Consider the following 22,909-nt stretch of genomic DNA (forward strand, 5'->3'; position numbering starts at 1 on the left):
TAAATTGCAAAAAAAAAAGAAAGAAATTGCAACAGCTCAACTGCACGTGTGAATTAAATGACGTGACTACTGGGATTAGAGTTCACTGGTTGAAAATGTAATAATGAAAAGAAATCCATCTTTAGACATACGAATCGATTTTTAGGAATTAATATGACAATCGATTTAGAATCGGAAATTCGATTTTTTTCAACACAGGCCTAATATATATATATATATATATATATATATATATATATATATATATATATATATATATATATATTATACAGTTGTACACTCACATTATTATGTACACCTGCTCTCTATCATAGGTACACCTTGCTAGTACCGGGTTGGACCCCTTTTCCCTTCAGAACCACCTTAATCCTTCGTGGCAGAGATTCAACAAGGTTCTGGAAACATTCCTCAGAAAGTTTGGTCCATATTGACATGATAGCATCTCGCAGTTGCTGCAGATTTGTCGGCTGCACATCCATGATGTGAATCTCCCGTCCCACCGCATCCCAAAGGTTCTGTTGGGTGGAGATCTGGAGACTGTGGATCCATTTGAGTAGTGAACTTATTGTCATGTTCAAGAAACCAGTCTGAGATGATTCTTTGACATGTTATCCTGCTGGAAGTAGCATCAGAAGATGGTCCACTGTGGTCATAAAGGGATGGACATGGTCAGCAACAATACTCAGGTTGGCTGTGGCGTTGACACGATGCTCAGCTAGTACTAATGGGCCCAAACTGTGCCAGGAAAATCTCCCCCACACCATTACACCAACACCACCAGCCTGAACCGTTGATACAAGGCAGGATGGATTTATTCATGTTGTTGACGCCAAATTCTGACCCTACCATCCGAATGTCGCAGCAGAAATGGAGACTTATCAGACCAGGCAACGTTTTTCCTTCTTCTGTTGTCCAGTTTTGGTGAGCCTGTGTGAATTGTAGCCTCAGTTTCCTGTTTTTAGCTGACAGGAGTGACCCGGTGTGGTCTTCTGCTGCTGCTGTATCCCATCCGCCTCAAGGTTCGATGTGTTGAGATGCTCTTCTGAAAACCTCAGTTGTAACGAGTGGATATTTGAGTTACTGTTGCCTTTATATCAGCTCCAACCAGTCTGACCTCTGGCATCAACAGGGCATCTGCGCCCACAGAACTGCTCCTCACTGGATATCTTCTTTTTTTGGGACCGTTCTCTGTAAACCCTAGAGATGGTTGTGCGGGAAAATCCCAGTAGATCAGCAGTTTCTGAAATACTCAGACCAGCCCGTCTGGCACCAGCAACCATGCCACGTTCAAAGTCACTTAAATCCCCTTTCTCCCCTGTTCCGATGCTGGTTTGAACTGCAGCAGATCATCTGGACCATGTCTACATGCATAAATGCATTGAGTTGCTGCCATATGATTGGCCGATTACAAGGTGTACCTAATAAAGTGGCCGGTGACTGTATGTGTATATATATTCCATCCGAATGATATCTCATATTGCATGTTTTCCACATATAATGCAGCCCCTATATAGTGAATTTCATTTGGAAATTTTAATAAGGATGGAAATAAGATGTGAAAGTTACTGCAGGAAGCTGTTACTATTGTGGCAGACAAGAAGGCTGTAAAGGCCCAACTGACTCTGCAGGGAACCCCGAGGGAAACGGTTGGGAGAGATGGTAGAGTTTCAGCCTCTGCAGCCCTGAGCTGTTGCCTCAGGTTACCCAACAACTCCACCCAGCTACTGTCATTTAGATGAACAAGAACCTGCCTTTGATGCCTTTCCTCTTCCCAGATAGTTTTTCAATTATGCAGCATACTTGCTATATTTCTAAATCTTGACGACCTCTGTGTACTGAACTCTTCTTCCCCTTCAATTGTTCTGACCGTCCCAAAGTGAGAATGTCCGAGGGAGGTGTAGATAGATGCTAACCAGATGCTGGCCCCGTTTCTGGGTGGTGCAGACTGAGGTTGGTTTCTGTGGCCGTACTGTGGAGGCTAATTGAATGTGAACGGCACAATCACTACATCTGCCTAACAGATTAGATCAACAGGCCGACGGGTCCTGTTGCAGTTATTCACCTTTTCTAATTTGATACTGCAGGCACCGTGTCCTTTCACAACTACCACAATATCGTTCTTGATGCATCGCCTTTCGTACAGCTGGTCCTCTTATCCATTTTTTCCTCTTTCATCAATAAATTAAACATAGCATTTCTTTTTTTTCTTCAGTTTAGGCATTTCTTAGGCCCGCTTTTACAGCGTATTCTGATTTATCGTGGAAGATAAATCATGGTTAAAATAACAAATGAGATACTGCTGTAATCCAGCTGTTATCTTTGTAACACAACAACTAATAGTTTTACAAGGTGCACATGCACGCGGGAGTTCCTCTGTCTGGTTACCTGAAATGACTTCTTCTCTGTGCCGAGTCTGGCGGTGCAAATGAAGCCTGTCAGCAGTAGGCCTGTGTTGAAAAAAAATACATTTTTCAATTCTAAATCTATTCTCATATTAATTCTTAATAAAAATCGATTCACATGTCTAAAGATCTATTTTTTTTTCATCGTTACATTTTCGCCCGGTGAACTTTAATCCCAGTAGTCACGTCATTTAATTCACATATGCGCGTGGTGTGAAACTGCGCTGGTTTTGAAAACTCCTGAACTAAATGAACTTTTCTTTAGAGAAAATGCTGGATATTTTAGCTTAAATTTCTAAATGTTATATAAGGTCAATGAAGTTCATATTATCTATATTTACTATAGCTTGTTTAGTTTCTTCTGTTATCGGACACAGATTGTCATGACATACCTGAAAAATGCCTGGTGCTTCATGGCCAGCTGTGTGTCTGGTGACAGAATAAATCAGACAAGCTAAAATGATTTGTTTACTGCATGAACTGTTGCAATTTCTTTCTTTTTTTGCACTTTAAATGGATATTGAAACTAAGGCCTATTTGAGTTACCGGTATTTATTTTTTTGTTATTTCACAATAATTACCGTATTGTGAAATTATTATTTCACTAGTTATTTTACAGTCATATAATTCATGCAACAGCTCAAAAAACATTTTTAACAACACTAACCCAAATCAATATCGGATCGAATCGGATCAAATGGTGATAATTGATTCTGAATCTTAAGAATCGGAATCGAATCGATTCTCGACATTTGAATCGATACCCAGCCCTAGTCAGCAGAGCGGTTTATCCCATAATCAAAGTTAGCTATCTAAAGTGTTTGCTGAGCTGTAAAAGCCAACTCCCAAACTGCCTTAAGATTGTAGATTGTTTTTGAGGTTTTTTTGCATCGTCGTTGAACGTTTCAAGACCCAATTTCGACCCAGTTTTTGTTGTAGGAAAGACATTCTCATATCTCTTGCTAGAATATCCTGTCATACATAGAGTTCATGTGATAGGCCTTTCTGTTGACATGCTGCAAACCACAGTTATCCTTGCATGTTCTCTTTTAGAAAGAAGAGACTTTCTCCCTGCAACTCTTCCAACAAACCACCCCGTTCAGCCGTCTATTCATCGTGCTGTCATGGACTTTAACATTTAACATGCTCAGCGAGGTCTGCAGTGTCTGAGATGTAGCTCTCGTAGCTCGCTTTCTTTTTTGTATTTTCTGGACATTTCACAGTCTGATCTTGGGGTGAATTTTCTTGGATGTCTGCTCCTAGGAAAACTGGCAATCGTCTCGAATGCTTTCCTCTTATGAAAAATCGTTCTCACTGCAGAACGTTGAACTTTTTTAAAGTGGTTTCACAACCATTACTGGATTCAGGCAGCGCCAGAGTGTTGTATACGTCTTAAGCTTTTGATGTTGTGTTAACACACACTTGAATACTCTACACCAGAAAACTGTCAAAGCTTCTGCTTTTCAGCCCAGTCCAGTAAGACTTTAATAATCCCTGGAGGGAAATTGCGTAACGTGAGTTGGCACGTTTACCAGTTGTAGTATTCCAACGGTCCAGATAGCAGTATTACTATCTGTACGTGGCTTTGTCCTCACCGCTTTATGCGGGAAAAACCCTGATTCACACGGCATGCGATGTGCTGCTAATCGGGGAGTGATACGTTTGGCCCACGGATTGACTGGGCTCCATCACAGCTCTGGTACATAGTATTTCTTCATATTTTCTTTTTGGCTTTTGTTGAATAAATAAGTGTATGATGGGAAGTTGTACGCTGTTGTTCCTCCTATGTCATATTTGACTATTACTAAGACCTATGATCACATGATTTTTATGTTATGGGTCAAAGACGTATAAGGCCTTTGAGTAGCCCATTTTTAAAATACCTAAAATAAAGATATTTTTGGCCATTTTCCAAACATTTGAAATGTAGTGTACACATACATGTATGTGAAAACTTCAAACAAAGGTATTTTAGTGTTTTTAAACCTTTAAACCGTCATTTGGGGCGACCATTTATCTCAAAATTAATAGATTTCCATAACAAAATGTATATTTTAATAAGTATCAGTAATTAAATTAACTGTTCAAGAAAGATAGACAAATTTTTCCTTTCATTTTTTGAAAACCATTTTTAAATACATTCTATCCATAATGGCAGTGTCACCCTCTTACTTACTCTAAAATTCATAAAACTGATTTAAAATGTGTACAAGGTGTATCCACTTATGCATGCTATACCAATAATTTATATTTGAACCAAAACTGATAGACATTCAATTTTGAATTTGATACAGAATTGCCATTTGTTGGTTACCCCACATGATGCTTTCAAGTTTAATCAAATATAACAGGCTAACAGTTAGCTATATGATCTAAGCTAGCTACTTCTCACCACATATCACTAACAAATTTACCTTCAAAATATAGATTTGCAAATAAAACGAATTATTTACAGTTTTAGGGTGGTCACCCCACATGATATCAAAATGTGACGTATACACTGCAGCAGTTAGAAAGAGGATTTATTTGTAAAGGAGAGAGAGACTACTGACCTGCAGGTTGTCTCTCTGGGACCCTCATAGAGTAACTGGCTGATGCAACATCCTCTTTGAGATGATTGTCAATATAAAAGTCCCTCAATTGTATTTTTTTCATGTCACCCCAGATGATAATTCAGACAATGAACATATTCGGACAAGATTAGTTTGTGTATTATGATTGAAATGTGTGTACAAATGTTCCATAACTTTAAACATCTAAATCTAAAACAAGTTTGAAAGTATGCCCAATAGGGCAAGCATTATTTTTAAATTGTTTTAATGTGATTTAAAACCAGTTGTCCAAACAGAAGTCAAGGCCGGACGGTCACCCCACATGATGTTTTCACACTTCAGATGGCAGAAAATGACCAATAACCAACATGTTTAAATAAAATAAGAGTGGGCACATGTAGAAGGAACGTATTAGACATACATGTTATATTTTTTATTCATTTTTATGTTTATTATTAGGTAAAAAGTTCCATCGGACAGAAAAAGTAAGCGTCACGTCTTTGACCCTTATACACAAAAAACACACTTAAAAGGGTGTATAACCTTTTTTTATGGAGACAGGAAGAGAGAGGGAGGGAGGGAGAGAGAGATAGAGAGAGACTGACTGACTGACTGAATTGGGATGAAAGAAAGAAAGAAAGAATGAATGAATTGGGACGAAAGAATGAATGAAAAAATTGGGACGAAAGAATGAATGAATGAATTGGGACGAAAGAAGGAGAGAATGAATGAATTGGGACGACGGAAAGAAAAAGAATGAATGAATTGGGACGACAGAGAAAAGGAAAGAGTGAATTAATGAATAAATTGGGACGGGACAAAGAGAGAATGAATGGGACGAAAGAATGAATGAATGAATTGGGACGACAGAGAAAAGGAAAGAAAGAATGAATGAATGAATGAATTGGGACGAAAGAAAGAGAGAAAGAAAGAGAATGAATGAATGAATAAATTGGGACGACGGAAAGAAAGAATTAATGAGTTGGGACGACAGAGAAAAGGAAAGAAAGAATGAATGAATTGGGACAAAAGAATGAATGAATAAATAAATAAATTGGGACTACATGCAGCGAAGGGCTGCAGAGCGGGATTGGAACCTGCAATTGCTGCAGGACTGTACCTCAGTACACGGGCCGCTGGCTCTAACCACTGTGGTCCTAACCAGAGGTCCAGGGTGCACAACATTTTCCACGTGACTACAGCCTGTGCCTCTTGTTGTTCACAGCAACTTAATTTATATTTTGAAATGTTGGAAACACGGTCAAGACAAAATGGCGTCACGTCCAAGATGTATATAATCACTTTATTTTCACAACTGGATATTTTCCCCTTCAGTGTTTTATTATATCACACACAGGTGTAAGATACCAGGTTCCTTTTTAGTTAACATTGAAGGTTTGCAGGTTTCAGACTAACCTGTGAACATCATTGTGCTTCCTGGTGCTAAAATAAAGCCGATGATATAATAAAACAGCACATGCTAACATATCTTTATGTTTTTGTTCTTTTTTTCCTCCTCCTCCAGGAAATTAAGCCCCAGACTCATTACAATCATGGCTACAGTGAGACCGTCAGCCGTAAGAACCACGTGGACGACTACAGCACGTGGGACATCGTCAAAGCCACGCAGTGAGTGCTTCATATATGTTCTCTGTTTATTCCCCACCTTGTTATTACTGGGGTCACATCCCTTCGCTTGAGTCTCGTTCCTTCTATTTCTTACCAAGTTGTCAGATCCTCCAATGCCGAATGCTAATAAACGGTGTTAGAAAATACATTATGAGAGGTGCAAAAAAATTTGTCCCTGAGAAGAATTAATATGATTTTTGAGCTGTTGTTGGCATTAACAACAGATGGGGCCCTTTTTCATTAGATGATTGGATGAAGCACTTGCTAAACAAAGCAACATTGGCCAGGGTTAGAACTATTTTCCTTCGAGTTTACATGGAAATAGTAATTCCGAATTTCCTTCCGAATTTACATGGAAAACCCGTTTGATCGGCTTTCTCCAATTCCTCTACAGGTCTGGGGGTTGGGAAGGTTCTGATTGGATAGGGGGGCGGACCGGAAGATGCATCTACCGGAAGAAAAACAAACTTAGCCGCTACAACTTTGAAAAGCTCACAATTTTTATGTTTCCTGTTTCCATCTGTTCTTTTAATTATTCCAAGCTATTTATTAAATAAATGGTCTCTACTCTTGACCACCGTTTACTGCGTTCTGCCATCTTGAAACTTTGTTTGGAAAACCAGCCCAGCGCGGAATATAAGTGTCATGGAGACAGACGGGCGAGGGAACGAGCAGAAAGAAAGACCGGAATTAATTTAAAGTGGAATGAGTGTTTACATGATCGTGGAATTAATCTTTATTTAAAATTGGAATAAACCAGCCACTTACTTCGGAATTCAGTTTAATTCGGAATGGCCATTTTCATTCGGAATTAGGTGTTTACATGGTAATTTTTACTCATTTTAAATCAGATTTTATTTTAATTCTGAAATAAAGAGGAATTAAACTTCCCATGTAAACGCACTCAGTGTAGCAACGTTTTCTTTTTTGTTAGTCAGTTTAAATGCGTTGGATGTGTTTAAGGCTTGGCTCCTCTGCTTGTGCTGTGTGTGACCGTCCTCCGTCCTCCGGTGCAGGTACGGCATCTTCGAGCGCTGCAGGGAGCTGGTGGAGGCGGGCTTCGACGTCCGGCAGCCAGACAAAGAAAACGTAACGCTCCTCCATTGGGCCGCCATTAACAACAGGATAGACCTGGTCAAGTAAGTAGAAACCTTACATTACATTTGAAAGAATAATCAAAGCCAGTATGATGAAGAGATATCATGATAATTGTTAAGTTAGGTGGGTTTTCTCTTTTCTCTCTCTCTCTTTTTAGCACCATTGTCATAGTTTTTTCTTTGAATCAAAAAAGAATACGACTATCTGTGTTTGACGACAGCTATTTTGTGTTATTTTATAACTTTGCTGTAGTTTTGGTTTATTTTTTTGTTTGTTTGTTTTTTTAATTACGTTTATTGGAAAGTGTTGTTTTTTTTTTAAATTGCGTAATTTATTTGTTTTTGTTTTTTTTTAATTATTACATTAATTGAAATTTGACTTCTTAGGAAAAAGGGACAGATAAAATAAGCTTAGTCTTCTTTCTGTTCCCTTTCATTCAAGGAAAGAGGTTTGTTGTAATTATATTGAACTGTTTTGTTTTTCTTTTAATGAATGAAATAAAGAATAAAATAAAAATAAAACCAGCCCACAATACCAGAGCTAAAGATTCAGGTGAATAATACATTAAAAAATGAAGGATTTTAACCATTTTTGCTCTTTACTATCATCATCAGAAAAAAAAAGTCACCGGTATTTAGCTTTTCACTTCTGTGGTCAGAACTGTATGTGAATTAGAGTTGTAAATGAATGATCTCTCTGTCCAGCTGTGACAGCAGACTTCCACATGTAATGTGATATTTCTAGTCAATAACGTTACGCTCGCCCTCCTCCACCTACAACAAGACTGATGGGCTTCTCTGAATCCCTTTAACAGCTGCTGGAACTGAGCAAACAACTGAACTGGGTTTATTTCCACCATCAAATTATACGGTAGTAATAAGTGAGCTAGCTTGGACTTGGTCTTTAATATTTAGAAATGAGAGAACTCTTCAGTTTGATTATTGGTGCTTTAGCTATTCACACTAAAATAGTTGACTCATTTAAATATGACAGATTAAAAAATGAGCCTATATGTAAATAGTTTCTGTTTGAAACCATCAGTCTTTTGTTTTTTTACCACTTTGGTGATTTTAGAGACAGAGAAGGACCCTAAACAAAGAACAAAACTGCTTAGAAATGTATATTTGGCTCTAAATCTGTTGCTCAAACTTCTTTTATGATTATTCTCGGTCACAGCTTCTCTATTACTTGTGTAAGCTGGGACTCATCACTTGGTGTTGCATACATGAAATCATGGACCCCCCCCCCCTGTTGAAGTGAAGGCTGTTTTGCTGGCTTTCTGTAACAACGGGGGTAAAATGATTACAATAACCACTTGCTAGTTGCTATTATAGTGCTGCAAAGCTGTTCTAAAAAGTAAGATGTGTGTTTTTCTACTGATATATCGGTAGTTCCAAATAACTTTACTTTCGTCCAGCGAACCATCTGGCATCTTTTTGAAAGTGAACTTGCCGTTCAAAAGTCCCTTTCCATTCCACATCTCTCCTCACTTTTCAAAAAAGTTCACGCAGTAATCCCCCATACTGTTCCTCAAGCTACGGTGCTGTCTACCGCCAGAAATTATATAATGCGCGTTTTTCTTTCTTTTTATCCTGCGCCTTAACTGTGCGTTAAAATAAATTGGCGGCGTTAAGAGGACGTTAAGTTAACGCGTTATAAACGCGTTAACTTTGACAGCCCTAAGTGGAATAATATAATAATATAAGCTATGTTGATGTATCTAAGTGTCATTAGTATATTGTAATATTAGTTATACAGGAAGATGAACAAACAGCAGTCCCATTCATTGAAAGACAAAGTATTGAGTTCCACTTGCTGGTTGTTTGTGTGCAGGTATTACATATCAAAGGGAGCCATAGTGGACCAGCTCGGGGGAGACCTCAACTCCACACCTCTGCACTGGGCCACAAGGTAACACACAAATGACATGGTCCATGCAGCCTCTTTTTCTTTGTTCTTTCCTTAAATTACAGACAGTAAAGTTGGCATAAGAGCCGTTATTAGGGCCCGAGCACTGACAGTTCGAAGGCCCTATTGCACATGTGTCAAACTCAAGGCCCGCGGGCCAGATGTGGCCCGCCATGTTATTTTATTTTATTTAAAAAGTACAAAGTACAAAATTCAAAGTACAAAATTATTTTTTAAGGATTGCAAAGAAATGAAGAATCCAAGAATTTGCTTACAACTCTAAATAATGGTGATATTATTCTGACCCCTTTAGCGTTTGTTTCCATTACCCCATTTTAATTTCGTCAGCTTGAGCGACTGCCGCTCAAGGCTGATTTATGGTTCCGCGTTACACCAACGTCGCCGCGTACCCTACGCCGTACCTTACGGCGTAGGGCCTTTCCGGCCCGCCTCTGCAGCGCAACTCCCCCGGGAGATGAGTCTCCTTCTCGGGGAGGCCGAGTCTCCCCGTCCGCCCCAGGTGTCTCGTAGGCTACGGCGTAGGGCAGGGGTATTCAACTAGATTCGGCCGGGGGCCACATCTGCAAAAGGACTGTATGGAGAGGGCCACACAATTTGAAAATTTGGGGGTTTTCAAAATGTATTTTGCACTCAAAGACGAAGACTTATGTAAATATAATACATTTGTATTATACATTTGAATATATCTAGTTTACATATGGATTAGGTATTAATTGTCTCCAGATTTAGTCATTGTGAATGTTAAATATAATATTCAGATAAAGAAATATTATTTTGAATGCAAGTTCATTTTGAAACCATGCATTGTGCAAACTTAATGACATTGATATTGACCTACTTTTAATAAAACACGCCATAATGACAAAGCACCACTTTCCACCAAGATTTCCTTATTTGAATATTATATTAAGAATTGAGCACAACCATTTTAGTCCATAGTAGCCAATTATAAAAATATTATAATTTTTTTTTTTTTTTTTTTTAAACAAACACCCCCTTTTTGAAATATGACCATGGGCCACATAAAAGCTCCTGGCGGGCCGCATGTGGCCTGCGGGCCGCCAATTGAATATCCCTGGCGTAGGGTGTGCGTCGCCGCGTACCCTACGCCGTAGCTCTGCGCCGGTGTAACGCGGAACCATAAATCAGCCCCCGCTGTGCTTTTCTCACGGCAATAGCCTACATTTTCATTTAATGTAAGACTTTAATTTGTAGCGAGTAACGACGTGTCCAATTTTAAATATAGGGGATTAAAAGTAAGATTTTTTTCCTTGAAAATGTAACGAAGTAAAAGTAAAAGTACAGAAAAATGAAAGTATCAATAAAAGTACAAATTCTCAAAAATCTTACTTAAGTACAATAACGAAGTACTTGTACTTCGTTACTTTACACCACTGTTTGATAGTTCCTACTTTCTGCCATAACTTTTGAATGGTTTGATATAGAGAGTCGTGGGTGGTGTCATCCACTAAATGTCCAGGCATGAAGAATCTACATTCAAGTCATACAAGCTTCCACTGCAGCCTGAACGTGCAGAAGGGTGCGAGGGCCCGTTCATCGCTGCTTGCAGCTTTAATTTATCTGGTTTCTGTTGGACGGCAGCAGCATGCAACAGAGATCCCAGGAGATCTACCCCCCAACCCCCTTATATCCGGGCAGACGGGGCCACATGACGCACTCAGCCTGAATTATTGATGGCTTCAACAACAGGCATCGGCAGCATCGCTGCTCCTCAAAAGTTGTGTGTCCCCCTCCAGCTGCCGGTGACCTTTAAGAAGCTGTGAGCCTCTTCTGCCTGAGAGCAGCTCCTCAGCGTTCAGCTTAAACTCACTCCTATCCAATGAAAACCACTTTAAAAAGAAAAAAAATGGTCCTGATCAAGTTTCAGCTCCTTTGTAATCAGATCTCCACTGCTCTATGGTTGTTAAGACAGTTGTCTTTATGCCAGGGGTTCCCAAACTTTTCCTGCTGCTCCCTGTGGTTCATAAAAACATTTTTAGCACATAAAAGCTTCTTTTTATTTTATTTTTTTATCAAAGTCTTTTTATTTGTTTTTTAATCATTATAACAGGACCATACAGTCAAACAGAAAAGAGAAACAAAAACAAGAAAAAAAATAACAGACAAGAAAAATAACTCCCAAAAAGTAGACATAAAAACAAAAACATATACAGGACTGTCTCAGAAAATTAGAATATTGTGATAAAGTCCTTTATTTTCTGTAATGCAAAAATGTCATACATTCTGGATTCATTACAAATCAACTGAAATATTGAAAGCCTTTTATTATTTTAATATTGCTGATCATGGCTTACAGCTTAAGAAAACTCAAATATCCTATCTCAAAAAATTAGAATATTCTGGGAATCTTAATCTTAAACTGTAAACCATAATCAGCAATATTAAAATAATAAAAGGCTTGCAATATTTCAGTTGATTTGTAATGAATCCAGAATGTATGACAGTTTTGTTTTTTTAATTGCATTACAGAAAATAAAGAACTTCATCACAATATTAAAATTTTCTGAGACAGTCCTGTATTTCCAGATAATCGTCAGACACAGGGCCAATATAAATGAAAATGAATGAAAACCTTTCCATTATATTATCAGCATCCAAACCCTCCATAAAGTTCAGGAAAGGCTGCCAGATCCTATAAAATGTCTCAGTGGATCCCCCAACAGCGTAGCTGATCTTTTCCAGTTTGAGATTAGCCATGACTTCCCTGATCCAGTGATTAGATGATGATGAGTCTTTCCATTTAAACCAAATCAGTCTCGGAGCCAGGAGGGAACGAAAGGCCATCATGTTGGTTTCCCGCTGCATAAATACAGGAGAGTCCACAGGAGCCAAACAGAGCAACGGCTCCACCGTTTTCCCACATACTTAAAAAGTGCCAAAGATGTTTTGCCAAAATAAATAAAGTTTAGGACAAGTCCAAAACATGTGCAGAAGAGTAGCAGGAGCTCGGCTTAAAATGCTTTTTTTTTTAGTCCCAGACCTTTAAATGACAGGAGCGATTAGCCGTGTCTGTCCTTATCTTTCAGTGGAACTTGACGGTAGCCCTCTGCATCTCTGGTACTTTACTGTGTGGTTTTCTGCTCTAAGGCAGGGCCATCTATCCATGGTGGTGCAGCTCATGAAATATGGCGCAGACCCGTCCCTGATCGACGGCGAGGGCTGCAGCTGCGTTCACCTGGCCGCCCAGTTTGGACACACCTCCATTGTGGCCTACCTTATTGCAAAAGGGCAGGTAGGAAAGCACCTCACACCTTTTTGTATTGCTACTGCTTCTAATGTTCTGTGCTTGGCTGTAATTTGGGTTTAAGGCACTTCAAGGGCTCTGTGTTTTGGCAACATTTTCTTGCTGGGGTCTTCCACCAGGGGGCGCCCTTTTACTTCAGCTGTCACCTCTTCTCAGTCCTGTACCACCTGAAGTTGTTTAAATGCTTGTTTCTCCTGTAGGATGTGGATATGATGGATCAGAACGGCATGACCCCTCTGATGTGGGCAGCTTACAGGACACACAGGTACGTGAGGTTCACACATGGAAGTCTGAATAAACCTGACAGGAAGGTTTTGAATGATCGGGTTTGGTAACACCCACGTCGCTGTTGGTAACACACAAATGACATGGTCCATGCAGCCTCTTTTTCTTTGTTCTTTCCTTAAATTACAGACAGTAAAGTCGGCGTAAGAGCTGTTATTAGGACCCGAGCACTGACAGTGCGAAGGCCCTATTGTATCTGTAGGAGATGTTTTTATTATTTTTCTTCTGACGAAAGGAGGGTCTTTTTGCTCCCCTAAACGTGCCCCAAAAGTCACCAAGTTTTGCACGCAAGCCAGGCCTGGCGAAAAATGTGATATTTAATGGTTTGCATTAATGGGCGTGGCCTAATGGCTCAACAGCGCCCCCTAGAAAACTTCGTGCCTCAAGCCCCACAATACAGTTTGTCAACAATACATACATCTTTATCGCATAGTTACTTGTTTCAACACAGTGCTCCAATTGGTTTTTTTCCCATTCACAAAACAGAACACACGAACATGGGGTGTTTTTTATTATAGTAATACAAGAAAATAGATACTTAAACAAATCTTGTTTAAAAGAGGTAAAAAAAAAGAAGATTAAACAAAAGCAGGGCGTTTCAGGGAAATATACATTTTCCATTGCTCCCAGATGTCTTTGAATTTAGATTGCTGCTGCCTCATCCATCACAAATATATCATAAATTATATTATACCATTCATCTATAGATGGGATGTCTGGCTTAAGCCATTTCTTTGTTATTGCTTTTCTTGCAGCTAACACCATGTGATAACTGCATGCGATGCGAGCGAGCGTCAGCGACAAAATCACTTCCATTGCTTTATTTTCTATTGGACTGTCCTAACTGGACGAGACGCAACGCGGCGTTTTGAGCTGAACATTTGTCGGACGCCCTGCTTGTATTTTCTTCCTGTCACTCGCGTTGAAAGCCGGTTGAAAGCGCTGCAGGAAACAGTCATGATGAGGAACGGCTGATCCAGTTAGTTGAAATGAGAAGTTATCTCTATGATTCCTCCTCATTTCACTACAAAAACCTCAATAAAGTGTCGGCTGCTGGAGGGAGATGGACAGAGAGCTGGAGCTGGAAAGCTGGACCGTTGAGGGAGGGTAGTTAGCAAGTTCAGCACAATAATATGGCCTGTTAGAGTTGAACAACAATTAATATCAATGGACGATTTAACATCAGCATTTATCTGTAGTCTACTCTGCACTGTGCAGCCGTCCCTCAAAACGGCGCGCAGCCAATCACAGCGGTCGGTCCACGTGGGTTTGACACGTCGTCGTCTGAGACTGACCAATGGGAGCTGTCAATCAAAATAGTTGGGGGCCCGTATCGGACCCTCTCTGTGTGGACAGAGAGCAGCAAAATGTGGAAAAAGTGAAGCGCTGTGAATACTTTCCGGATGCACTGTATGTCATAGCGGTTCAAGGCCGGCTGGGTCACTGAAAGGTGCTCAGGAGCTCGGACCGTTTGGGCTGTGTGGTGCAGTTTTCAGGTTGAACTTTGCTGCTTCACTTGATGCTGGTGTTTATCACCGTAGTGACGTATGCTGGAAGCTTAACCTGGAAGGTGTAGCGCTTAGAAATGTAGTGTATTATTTTTGCTATAATTGAGCCACCTAATTTCTCGTCTTTATCAAAATCATGCAGGATATGAATGCGAGTGTCTTTGTTCTTAATCATATCCACATCAATCTCAATTCGTTCTTTTAAAAATAGTTAGTCATTGGAAATCCAGTACACTTAAAAAAAAAAAGAAAAAGACATTTCAGAGTTCAATAATTCCACAGACTGGTTGAAATCGTTGACATTTTTTATCCGTATTTATTTCTTTAAAGCAGAGAACATTGTAGACCTTTACTACAGACAGCTGATCTGTGGTGTTATTGTTCAGTTTGTTCTAAGTTGAAGAAGATTGTTGCGGTTTGTTCGGATGAAACTTCAAATCTTCTTTCTAGTGAACCATCTACAATCCAGAGTTGTTCAGCCTGCCCTTGTCCAAATGCTGTGGCTTGAATTTTAATATTTAACTGACTGACGTCTTTAAAGTACGTGAGTGCACGTTCTGACATGAAGGTGAACTCGCTGCAAACCCACATCTGGGATTTGCAGCTGTCATGTATGTCTTCCACTTGTGAATCATTTTTCTGAGCATGGAAAAATGGACTCTAGGCTGAATAAATATATATATATTTATTCAGCCTAGAGTCCATTTTTCCATATATATATACATTTTGTCAAGTAAATAATGAGTTTAAAGTTCTTCAGAGCTTCTAGTTATTTAATGTGTGTGTGTGTGTGTGTGTGTGTGTGTGTGTGTGTGTGTGTGTGTGTGTGTGTGTGTGTGTGTGTGTGTGTGTGTGTGTGTGTGTGTGTGTGTGTGTGTGTGTGTGTGTGTGTGTGTGTGTGTGTGTGTGTGTGTGTGTGTGTGTGTGTGTGTATATATATATGTATATATATGTATATATATGTATATATGTATGTGTATAGGAAGAGGAAAAGAGCTTTTAAGGATAATTAATAGATCTGACTATTATGAACCAACAAATAATCTCTTTATTAAATATAATACTCTAAAATTCCTGATACAGTAGAGCAGAAAACTGTTTTATTTGCCTTTAAAGCCCAGCAGAAACTGCTTCCAAACTGCATTCAGGATTTGTTCCAAATAAAAGAAACCCACTCTGACCTGAGGGGGAAACTCACGTTTGAGACGACGACAGCAAGAACAAATGTTAAAAAGAGATGGACATCAATTAAGGCTAGAGAAATATGGAATAGTTGTAGATAGAACTGCACATTTTTAGGTCGTTTAAGTTTAAGAAAATGTTTAAAGAAAATATTGTAAATATAAAACACTATAACTATAAAGTACATTATCAAAAACATTCTAGAATGTGAAACATCAATTTTAATATTTGTCTTATTTATTTTTTGTCTTCTTTATGCATTGTTTGTTTCCACGGATTAATGATTAATGCTAATGTTTCTGTTTTAAGCTCATCACAAGAGAAAAAGGGTAGGCACTATAAGCTACGGTTTCAGCCTACACCTTTTCGGCAAAAGCAATGTTTATTTTACTTTTTCATTTTGTTTTGTAAAATAACTTGTATAATTGACCGAAATTAATTAATTAATTCATTCATTCATTCATATGTGGGACGTAGCTAAAAAACAGTCTGTTTCGACAGTTCAGCATCTTTTCTGGATCTCTTCTACTTATAACCCATCAAACCACCTGGGGAATTGTGTTGTACACCAGTTGAAATTTGTTTAAAGAGCCAGCTGTTCCTCTCGCCTGCGTCGGGGCAGACCTGTAGATCAGATGCCCCGTGCTGGGAGTTTGCTTGACTTGATTTCCTCTTCCTCCCCAGCGTGGATCCCACCCGGCTGCTACTGACCTTCAACGTCTCCGTCAACCTGGGCGACAAGTACCACAAAAACACGGCGCTGCACTGGGCCGTGCTAGCAGGCAACACCACGGTCATCAGCCTGCTGCTGGACGCCAACGCCAACGTAGATGCTCAGAACATAAAGGTAGGGCTCTCGGGGGAGCTGCACCCGCCGTCTTTGTGGAACTGGAGTTCTGCTCAGCCCGTCAGTGACAGTCCAATGGATCTGATGGTGTTTCTCTTAATTTGTCAGGGGGAAACCCCGCTGGACCTGGCCAAGCAAAGGAAGAATGTGTGGATGATCAATCACTTACAGGAAGCCCGGCAGGCTAAAGGCTACGACAGCCCGTCCTACCTGAAAAGACTGAAGATGGACAAGGTACAGCCACGTACTCGCCTGCTGCCATCACATAGAAAGAAAGAAACAACTATGCTACTTAGGGATGGGAGTTTAGAACCGGTTTTGTTCAGAACTGGTTCCCAGTGTTTCAATTCCCTGGAATCGTTTTCAATTCCAGTGGGAACGATCGACGTCATCACGCACATTGCATAAGCCAGCAGTCAATAGCAGTGGCGGCTTGTCAATAGGGGGCGCTAGGGCGCCGCCCCCATTAAAATTACAGGGAAAAAAAATATATACACAGTACACATAAATTACGTAATAAAAAGTAATTATCACATCTGTGCACTCATAAAATGTGTAACTTTTAATTTTTCAAGCTTATTTCTTCATGCTGGTCTCTAATTGGTTACTCAAAGACTCTCCTCCGGGCGCAGCTCTCTGCGACCGTGGCCAATCAGCGTGTTTCCTGTCATTCTTCATCCAATCTGATTGATTCATAAGCTGTCAATCAAAGTCACATCCCTGACAGTGTAGACGCGCAAATGCGTCTGTCACTCGCTACAAACGGAGTCACAGCCATAGACATGTATCCGTATCCGCCCCATGGAGCTGCTGCGATACGTCAACGTCGCCGCCATATTGGATGTTCAAGACTGCGTTGTAAACTAATACAAGTAAATGGACTTATTTTCATAAAGCGACTTTCTACAAAGAAATTTACGTTTTACGTCTCATTTATTCATTCACACACTCACTAATATACTTGGGAAACAGTTAGGCACCAAATATAATATATTTAATTTTCTGAGATGGCAAAAATAAGAACTTTATTGATCCCACATAGTAATTCATGTTATATCAGCTATAGAGAACAAGGTAGTGCCGAAAAACAATATATATCCCCCCTGACAAAAATAAGAAAAATAGAGAAACATATTTTCTCATCAACCAAACAAATGTAAAATTTTTCAAATAACAAAATAACATATTTGAACCATTTTTCAGACGATAAAATAACATCTGAACCATTTTTCAGACAATATCTGTCAATATCTCCTATATAATAACTGAAAAAATCTGAAAAATGGTTCAAATATGTTATTTTGTTACTTGAAAAATTTTAAATATGTTTATGTAAAATATGCTACATTTATATGTAGTATATGTATATGTAGTAATATGTAATAAAAAATAACAAAAAATGTGTTCAAGTAGAGTTTATAGTTGTGTTGTAATCCCCACTCGCCATTGCGCGCCCCCAAAAGTTTTTATCACCAGCCGCCACTGGTCAATAGTAAACACGGCGCCCAAGTGATCAAACGCTCGAAAGTCCGGTAACATTTCAGTAAAAAAAACGACAACAGGACAACTTGCAATACTTGCCAAGTGAATATTTCATCAAAAGGAGGAAATACTACCAACATGCAAAAACATTAGTGCACACAACATGCAATAACTATCAATGAATGTCGTGTTTTCGGACCAACGTCAGTAATTCTCATCCCAGCAGCAGCAGCAATGTTAGCATGTCCTTGGCTGACGCCATGCGTTACTGCAGGTAATTAATTAGCTAACAAAAACTGCCTATCATATTAACACCATTTGCCTCATTGTTTTCCTTTTTCCCCAAATGAGAATCGATAAGGGAATCGATTTAAGAACCGAATCGTTAAGCAGAATCGAAAATGGAATTGGAATCATAAAAATCATATCAATTCCCATCCCTAGTGCTACTTAACTACACTAAATCATCCAGTAGCTGGACAAAGCTCCAGTCTGATCCACTGGACAGCAGCACTAACGTATGGGGTTTAACTGTTAACGGTGGCTACGTGGGAAGCTTTGTCAGTTCCAGACATGATCAGAGCAGATTTCCAGGGTAGTCATTACCTTGGAGCCTCTTCAGCTGCTGCTGTCTGCTGCTGTCCGTGTGTCTGGCAGGAAGGACGGGGTTCATCATGTCTTCAATCACCGGCAGACAGAACAAAGCACAGATTAGCGTGTTTTCCGGACTACAAGTCGCACCAGCCATAAAATGCATAATAAAGAAGGAAAAGACATATATAAGTCGCGCTGGAGTATAAGTCGCATTTTTGGGGGAAAATGTATTTGATAAAATCCAACACCAAGAACAGACATGTCATCTTGAGAGGCAATTTAAAATAAAAATAGAATAGAGGCAACAACAGGCTGAATAATTGTCCGGTATGCTTACGTTACATGAGACAACTGAGACCGTGTCTGGTATGTTAACATAACATATTAAGAGTTATTCAGATAACTAGAGCATAAATAACATGCTAAGAAGTTTACCAAACCATCCGTGTCTCTTCAAATAACTAAAATCCAATTAAATCTTCATCCTCAGTGTCACTTTTAAACAACTCCGCTAACTCCGGAGGTAGAAGATACGGCACTTCCTCTTCTACGTCGCTTACGCCAGACTCATCTTCAGTTGCAGTTCACCCTCTTGTGGTTTAATGTGAAAATAACAGGTGAAATGATAAACCGGTGATAATGTGTTAATAATTTCACACATAAGTCGCGCCCCCAGCCAAACTATGAAAAAAACCGCGTCTTATATTCCGGAAAATCTGGTACTTGTGTCTGTTCTGAGCACACTTGGTGGTTGTGGATGTTCGTCTTGATGAAGCACATCTTTGATTGTTTCACAATGTTTTTATTTTAATCTTTAAACACGGTTAAACATGACTCTACGGAAGAGCCATGCAGGAGAAAAAAATATTTGAGAGGGGAAGTTTTTTTGTTTTATTGTGCACTTTGAGAAAAAAAGTCAAAATGTCGAGAAAAAAGTTGAAATGTCGAGATTAATGAAATACAATTTCGAGAAAAAAAGTCGAAATTTCACCTTTTTCTCAACATTTCATCTTTATTCACGAAATTTTGACTTTTTTCTCAACATTTCGACTTTTTTTCTCAAAATTGTACTTCAACATTAATTTCAACATTTTGACTTTTTTCTCGAAGTGCATAATGAAAAAGAAATCTTCCTCTAAAATATTATTTTTATTTTTCTCTGCCTGGCCCTAATACTCTTCCGTACTCCTGATAGGCCATGTTCAAATATTGACTTTTCTAAGAGTGTCTGATGCAGCAGGAACATAACTGGTAGTCATGTTGTTCTCTGAACATTTCTACGTTTTTTTAGAGTTTTAGGTTTTTTTTGAATGATGCTTTTCTATTTTAATTCTGCTTAAATCTTTTGTCTTGTATCTCATCTTTCCACTTACCTCCGGTGTTATTAGATAATAAAGGTAAATGACGTTAGGATAGAAAGTATCCCTGTACTAGTGTTTGGTTTGGTTTTGTAGATGTGGCAAGTAGATTGTAGACCAGATCTCCCATCAGCCCGCCGCTGTAGTGAGCAGAGCTTCATAGGTGGTCAGACCACAAGTCCCTCCCTTCCTCTCTGTCCTCATAGATGATGCTGGGTTCAGAACGCACACTGTCTGGATTATATCCAGTTATAACAGTCATTTCATCAGAGAGGTTGACAGGCACGTTTGTTGCAGAGCAGATTTAGGAGGTATTGTCTGATCTGTGTTACTGAGTAGACGTGACCAACAAGCAATGGCATGAAAAACCACCTAAGATCCGTAGGAACCGTAGGTTCTTTATTGCCCGTCTAGATCCCTTTTTAATTCTCTCCTCAGCACCAGGTTTATGAACATCTGCACCTTTTGCAGACTTTTGCTGCCATTGCTGGTAAATAAAATGCGAATAAAATGAAGACGCCGTCAGAGTTGCTGTTTCTCTGATGTCACATGCTGACTCAGACGTCTGACTCCAACCCCCAGACCAATCGGTGGCCTGTAGTGTGATGATGTCAGATACAGCCGACTCAGCAGCTTAGAACCTCGACAGAGTAGTTACAGAAAAGTATCTACTCGGCACAGGTAGACCCCTAGTGGGAAAGAACCAAACTGAGGCGAGCCAAGCCTAGTAGGTACTAGGTACCACTTTTTAGTAGGTAAAAGTGCCATAAGTGCACGTACATGTACTGCGTGTGAACCCAGCCGTGGATCCCCAAAGAAAAGAAGAACAAAAAGCCTGGATATGCCTGTTTTGTCTTTTCCTTGTTTTGGATGCTTCCTATTGTCAGTCTCATTGTTCTGTAATGTCCACACTCATCCCTCCTCTCCTCCTCTCTTCCTCCTCTCCCCCTCTCTTCCTCCTCTCCCCCTGCAGGAGTTTAGGCAGAAGGTGATGCTGGGAACGCCGTTCGTGATCATCTGGCTGGTGGGTTTCATCGCTAACCTGGACATCGACTCGTGGCTGATCAAAGGCCTCATGTACGCCGGCGTCTGGGTCTCCGTGCAGTTCCTCTCCAAGTACGTCCAAGTAACCGGTAGACGGGTTCACCCACAATCAGAAGGACTTTTACCTCATTTTTCAGTTGATCCTTTTTAAAAGTCTGTAGTAAAGGTTAGCACTACAGCTCAGCAATCCGCACGTTTTGCAGTCAGTACAGTAATCCCTGGCTATAATGCGGTTCACCTTTTACAGTCTTGCTGCACACGGATTTGCATTGTGCATCGTTTTCTGCATTCTGATTGGCTAAATTGGCTAAACAGTCTCCCCCCTGTGTCAATAACGTTGGTCGCTGAGAATGGCCAATGAGCTTCAGCAGCAGCTCAAGAACGGGAGCCTTAGATGAATCGTTCATTACAGTCTCAGATATAATCCATGGTGGCTTGTCGGTTTATAAGAATCTTTTTGCCCAGAAGAAAAAAGAGCGACAACAAGGACCCATAACTATGTTCTTCTCTTGAAGAATCACACCTGCACCGCGGGCTTTAGAAGAATAAGACACTACAGAGCGAGTCAGGATGCAGTGGAAGAGTATTAGGGCCAGACAGGAGAAAAAATGTTGAGAGGGGAAGATTTTTTTTTTTATACTTCGAGAAAATTTCGAAATTTCGAGAATGAAGTTGAAATAAATTGTACTTCAACATTAATCTCGACATTTCGACTTTTTTCTAAACATTTCGACTTTTTTCTCGAAGTGGATAATGGAAAAAAAATCTTCCTCCTCTAAAATATAATTTTTATTTTTCTCCTGCCAGAGCAGTGAAATACGCACCAGTCACAATTTGTCCTACTGTACTTATTGTATTGTTTTTTATAATCATTTTTCATTTTCTCCCGTTCAAATCCAATTACTCGGGTCACGGTGGGGCGGGGGCTGATCTCCGCTATTTGAAGCCTTGGATAATAATTTTAAAAGAAATAAAGGTTACTGCTTCACGGATTTCACCTATCGCGGGTTCTTTTTGGAACATAACCCCTGCGAAAAACCAGGGATTACTGTACTCTAAATACACTCTCTACCTCATCACTGGCTAAGTTTCCATGCAGTCAATAACCCTTCTCTAACTGGACTATTGGCAATAACCCGGTTGCGCACGGCCATGTAAACACCAATAACCCCTTTGAATAACCGGAATTTGCTCATATTCTGGTTTATGAGCCCTGGGTTACTCCTTTTCTAACCCGAATATTGGGTCATGTAAACGGCAAACGGGATTTCCCCATCAAAAGGAACAGGAATTTGTTTTCTGCGCAGGTTCTTTTTGCAAGGAATCTTGGTCTTTTGAGTCCAGGAAGTTCTTATAAACACAGAGAAACACAAGACCAAGAGGAGACTAATCACTTCATAAATGTAATGAAGGATATGAACATTTATTTATTTATTTATTATACGAACGCCAGACCAGATCAAGCTCCACTGGAAGACGCTGAAAAAGGCGACTTCTACTGGGCTGTTCATTATCCTCCGTGCTGCTGTTATTGTTGTTGTTTTGGATTTGGATACAGGAAGAAGAAGCAGAAATGACAGGAATTGCGACATGACGTTCTCCGTGCGTCGCTGGTTTGATCCAGATATCCCAAATGATTAATCACCATGTATACAGTGATAACCCTGTTAGCTCACGCATGGAAACACATTATTCCCAATGTTTCAGTAACCGGAATATTGACCTTAACCCCAA

The 22,909-nt window shown here is 39.8% G+C and overlaps 1 protein-coding gene across 1 annotated transcript in view; it reads left to right on the plus strand.

Moving 5' to 3' along the window:
* The window catches only part of zdhhc17 (zinc finger DHHC-type palmitoyltransferase 17), a 46,584-nt gene that overhangs the window by 7,340 nt on the left and 16,335 nt on the right, over positions 1-22,909 (plus strand). Inside the window, exons 2-9 of the mRNA XM_061714546.1 lie at positions 6,480-6,583; positions 7,600-7,722; positions 9,515-9,592; positions 12,719-12,863; positions 13,076-13,140; positions 16,535-16,697; positions 16,806-16,931; positions 21,105-21,247. Of these exons, the coding sequence (XP_061570530.1) occupies positions 6,480-6,583; positions 7,600-7,722; positions 9,515-9,592; positions 12,719-12,863; positions 13,076-13,140; positions 16,535-16,697; positions 16,806-16,931; positions 21,105-21,247 (947 nt within the window). The remainder of the gene's footprint in view (positions 1-6,479; positions 6,584-7,599; positions 7,723-9,514; positions 9,593-12,718; positions 12,864-13,075; positions 13,141-16,534; positions 16,698-16,805; positions 16,932-21,104; positions 21,248-22,909) is intronic.

Source organism: Cololabis saira, chromosome 23 (genome assembly GCF_033807715.1).
Source record: "Cololabis saira isolate AMF1-May2022 chromosome 23, fColSai1.1, whole genome shotgun sequence".
NCBI classification, from domain to species: Eukaryota; Metazoa; Chordata; class Actinopteri; order Beloniformes; family Belonidae; genus Cololabis; species Cololabis saira.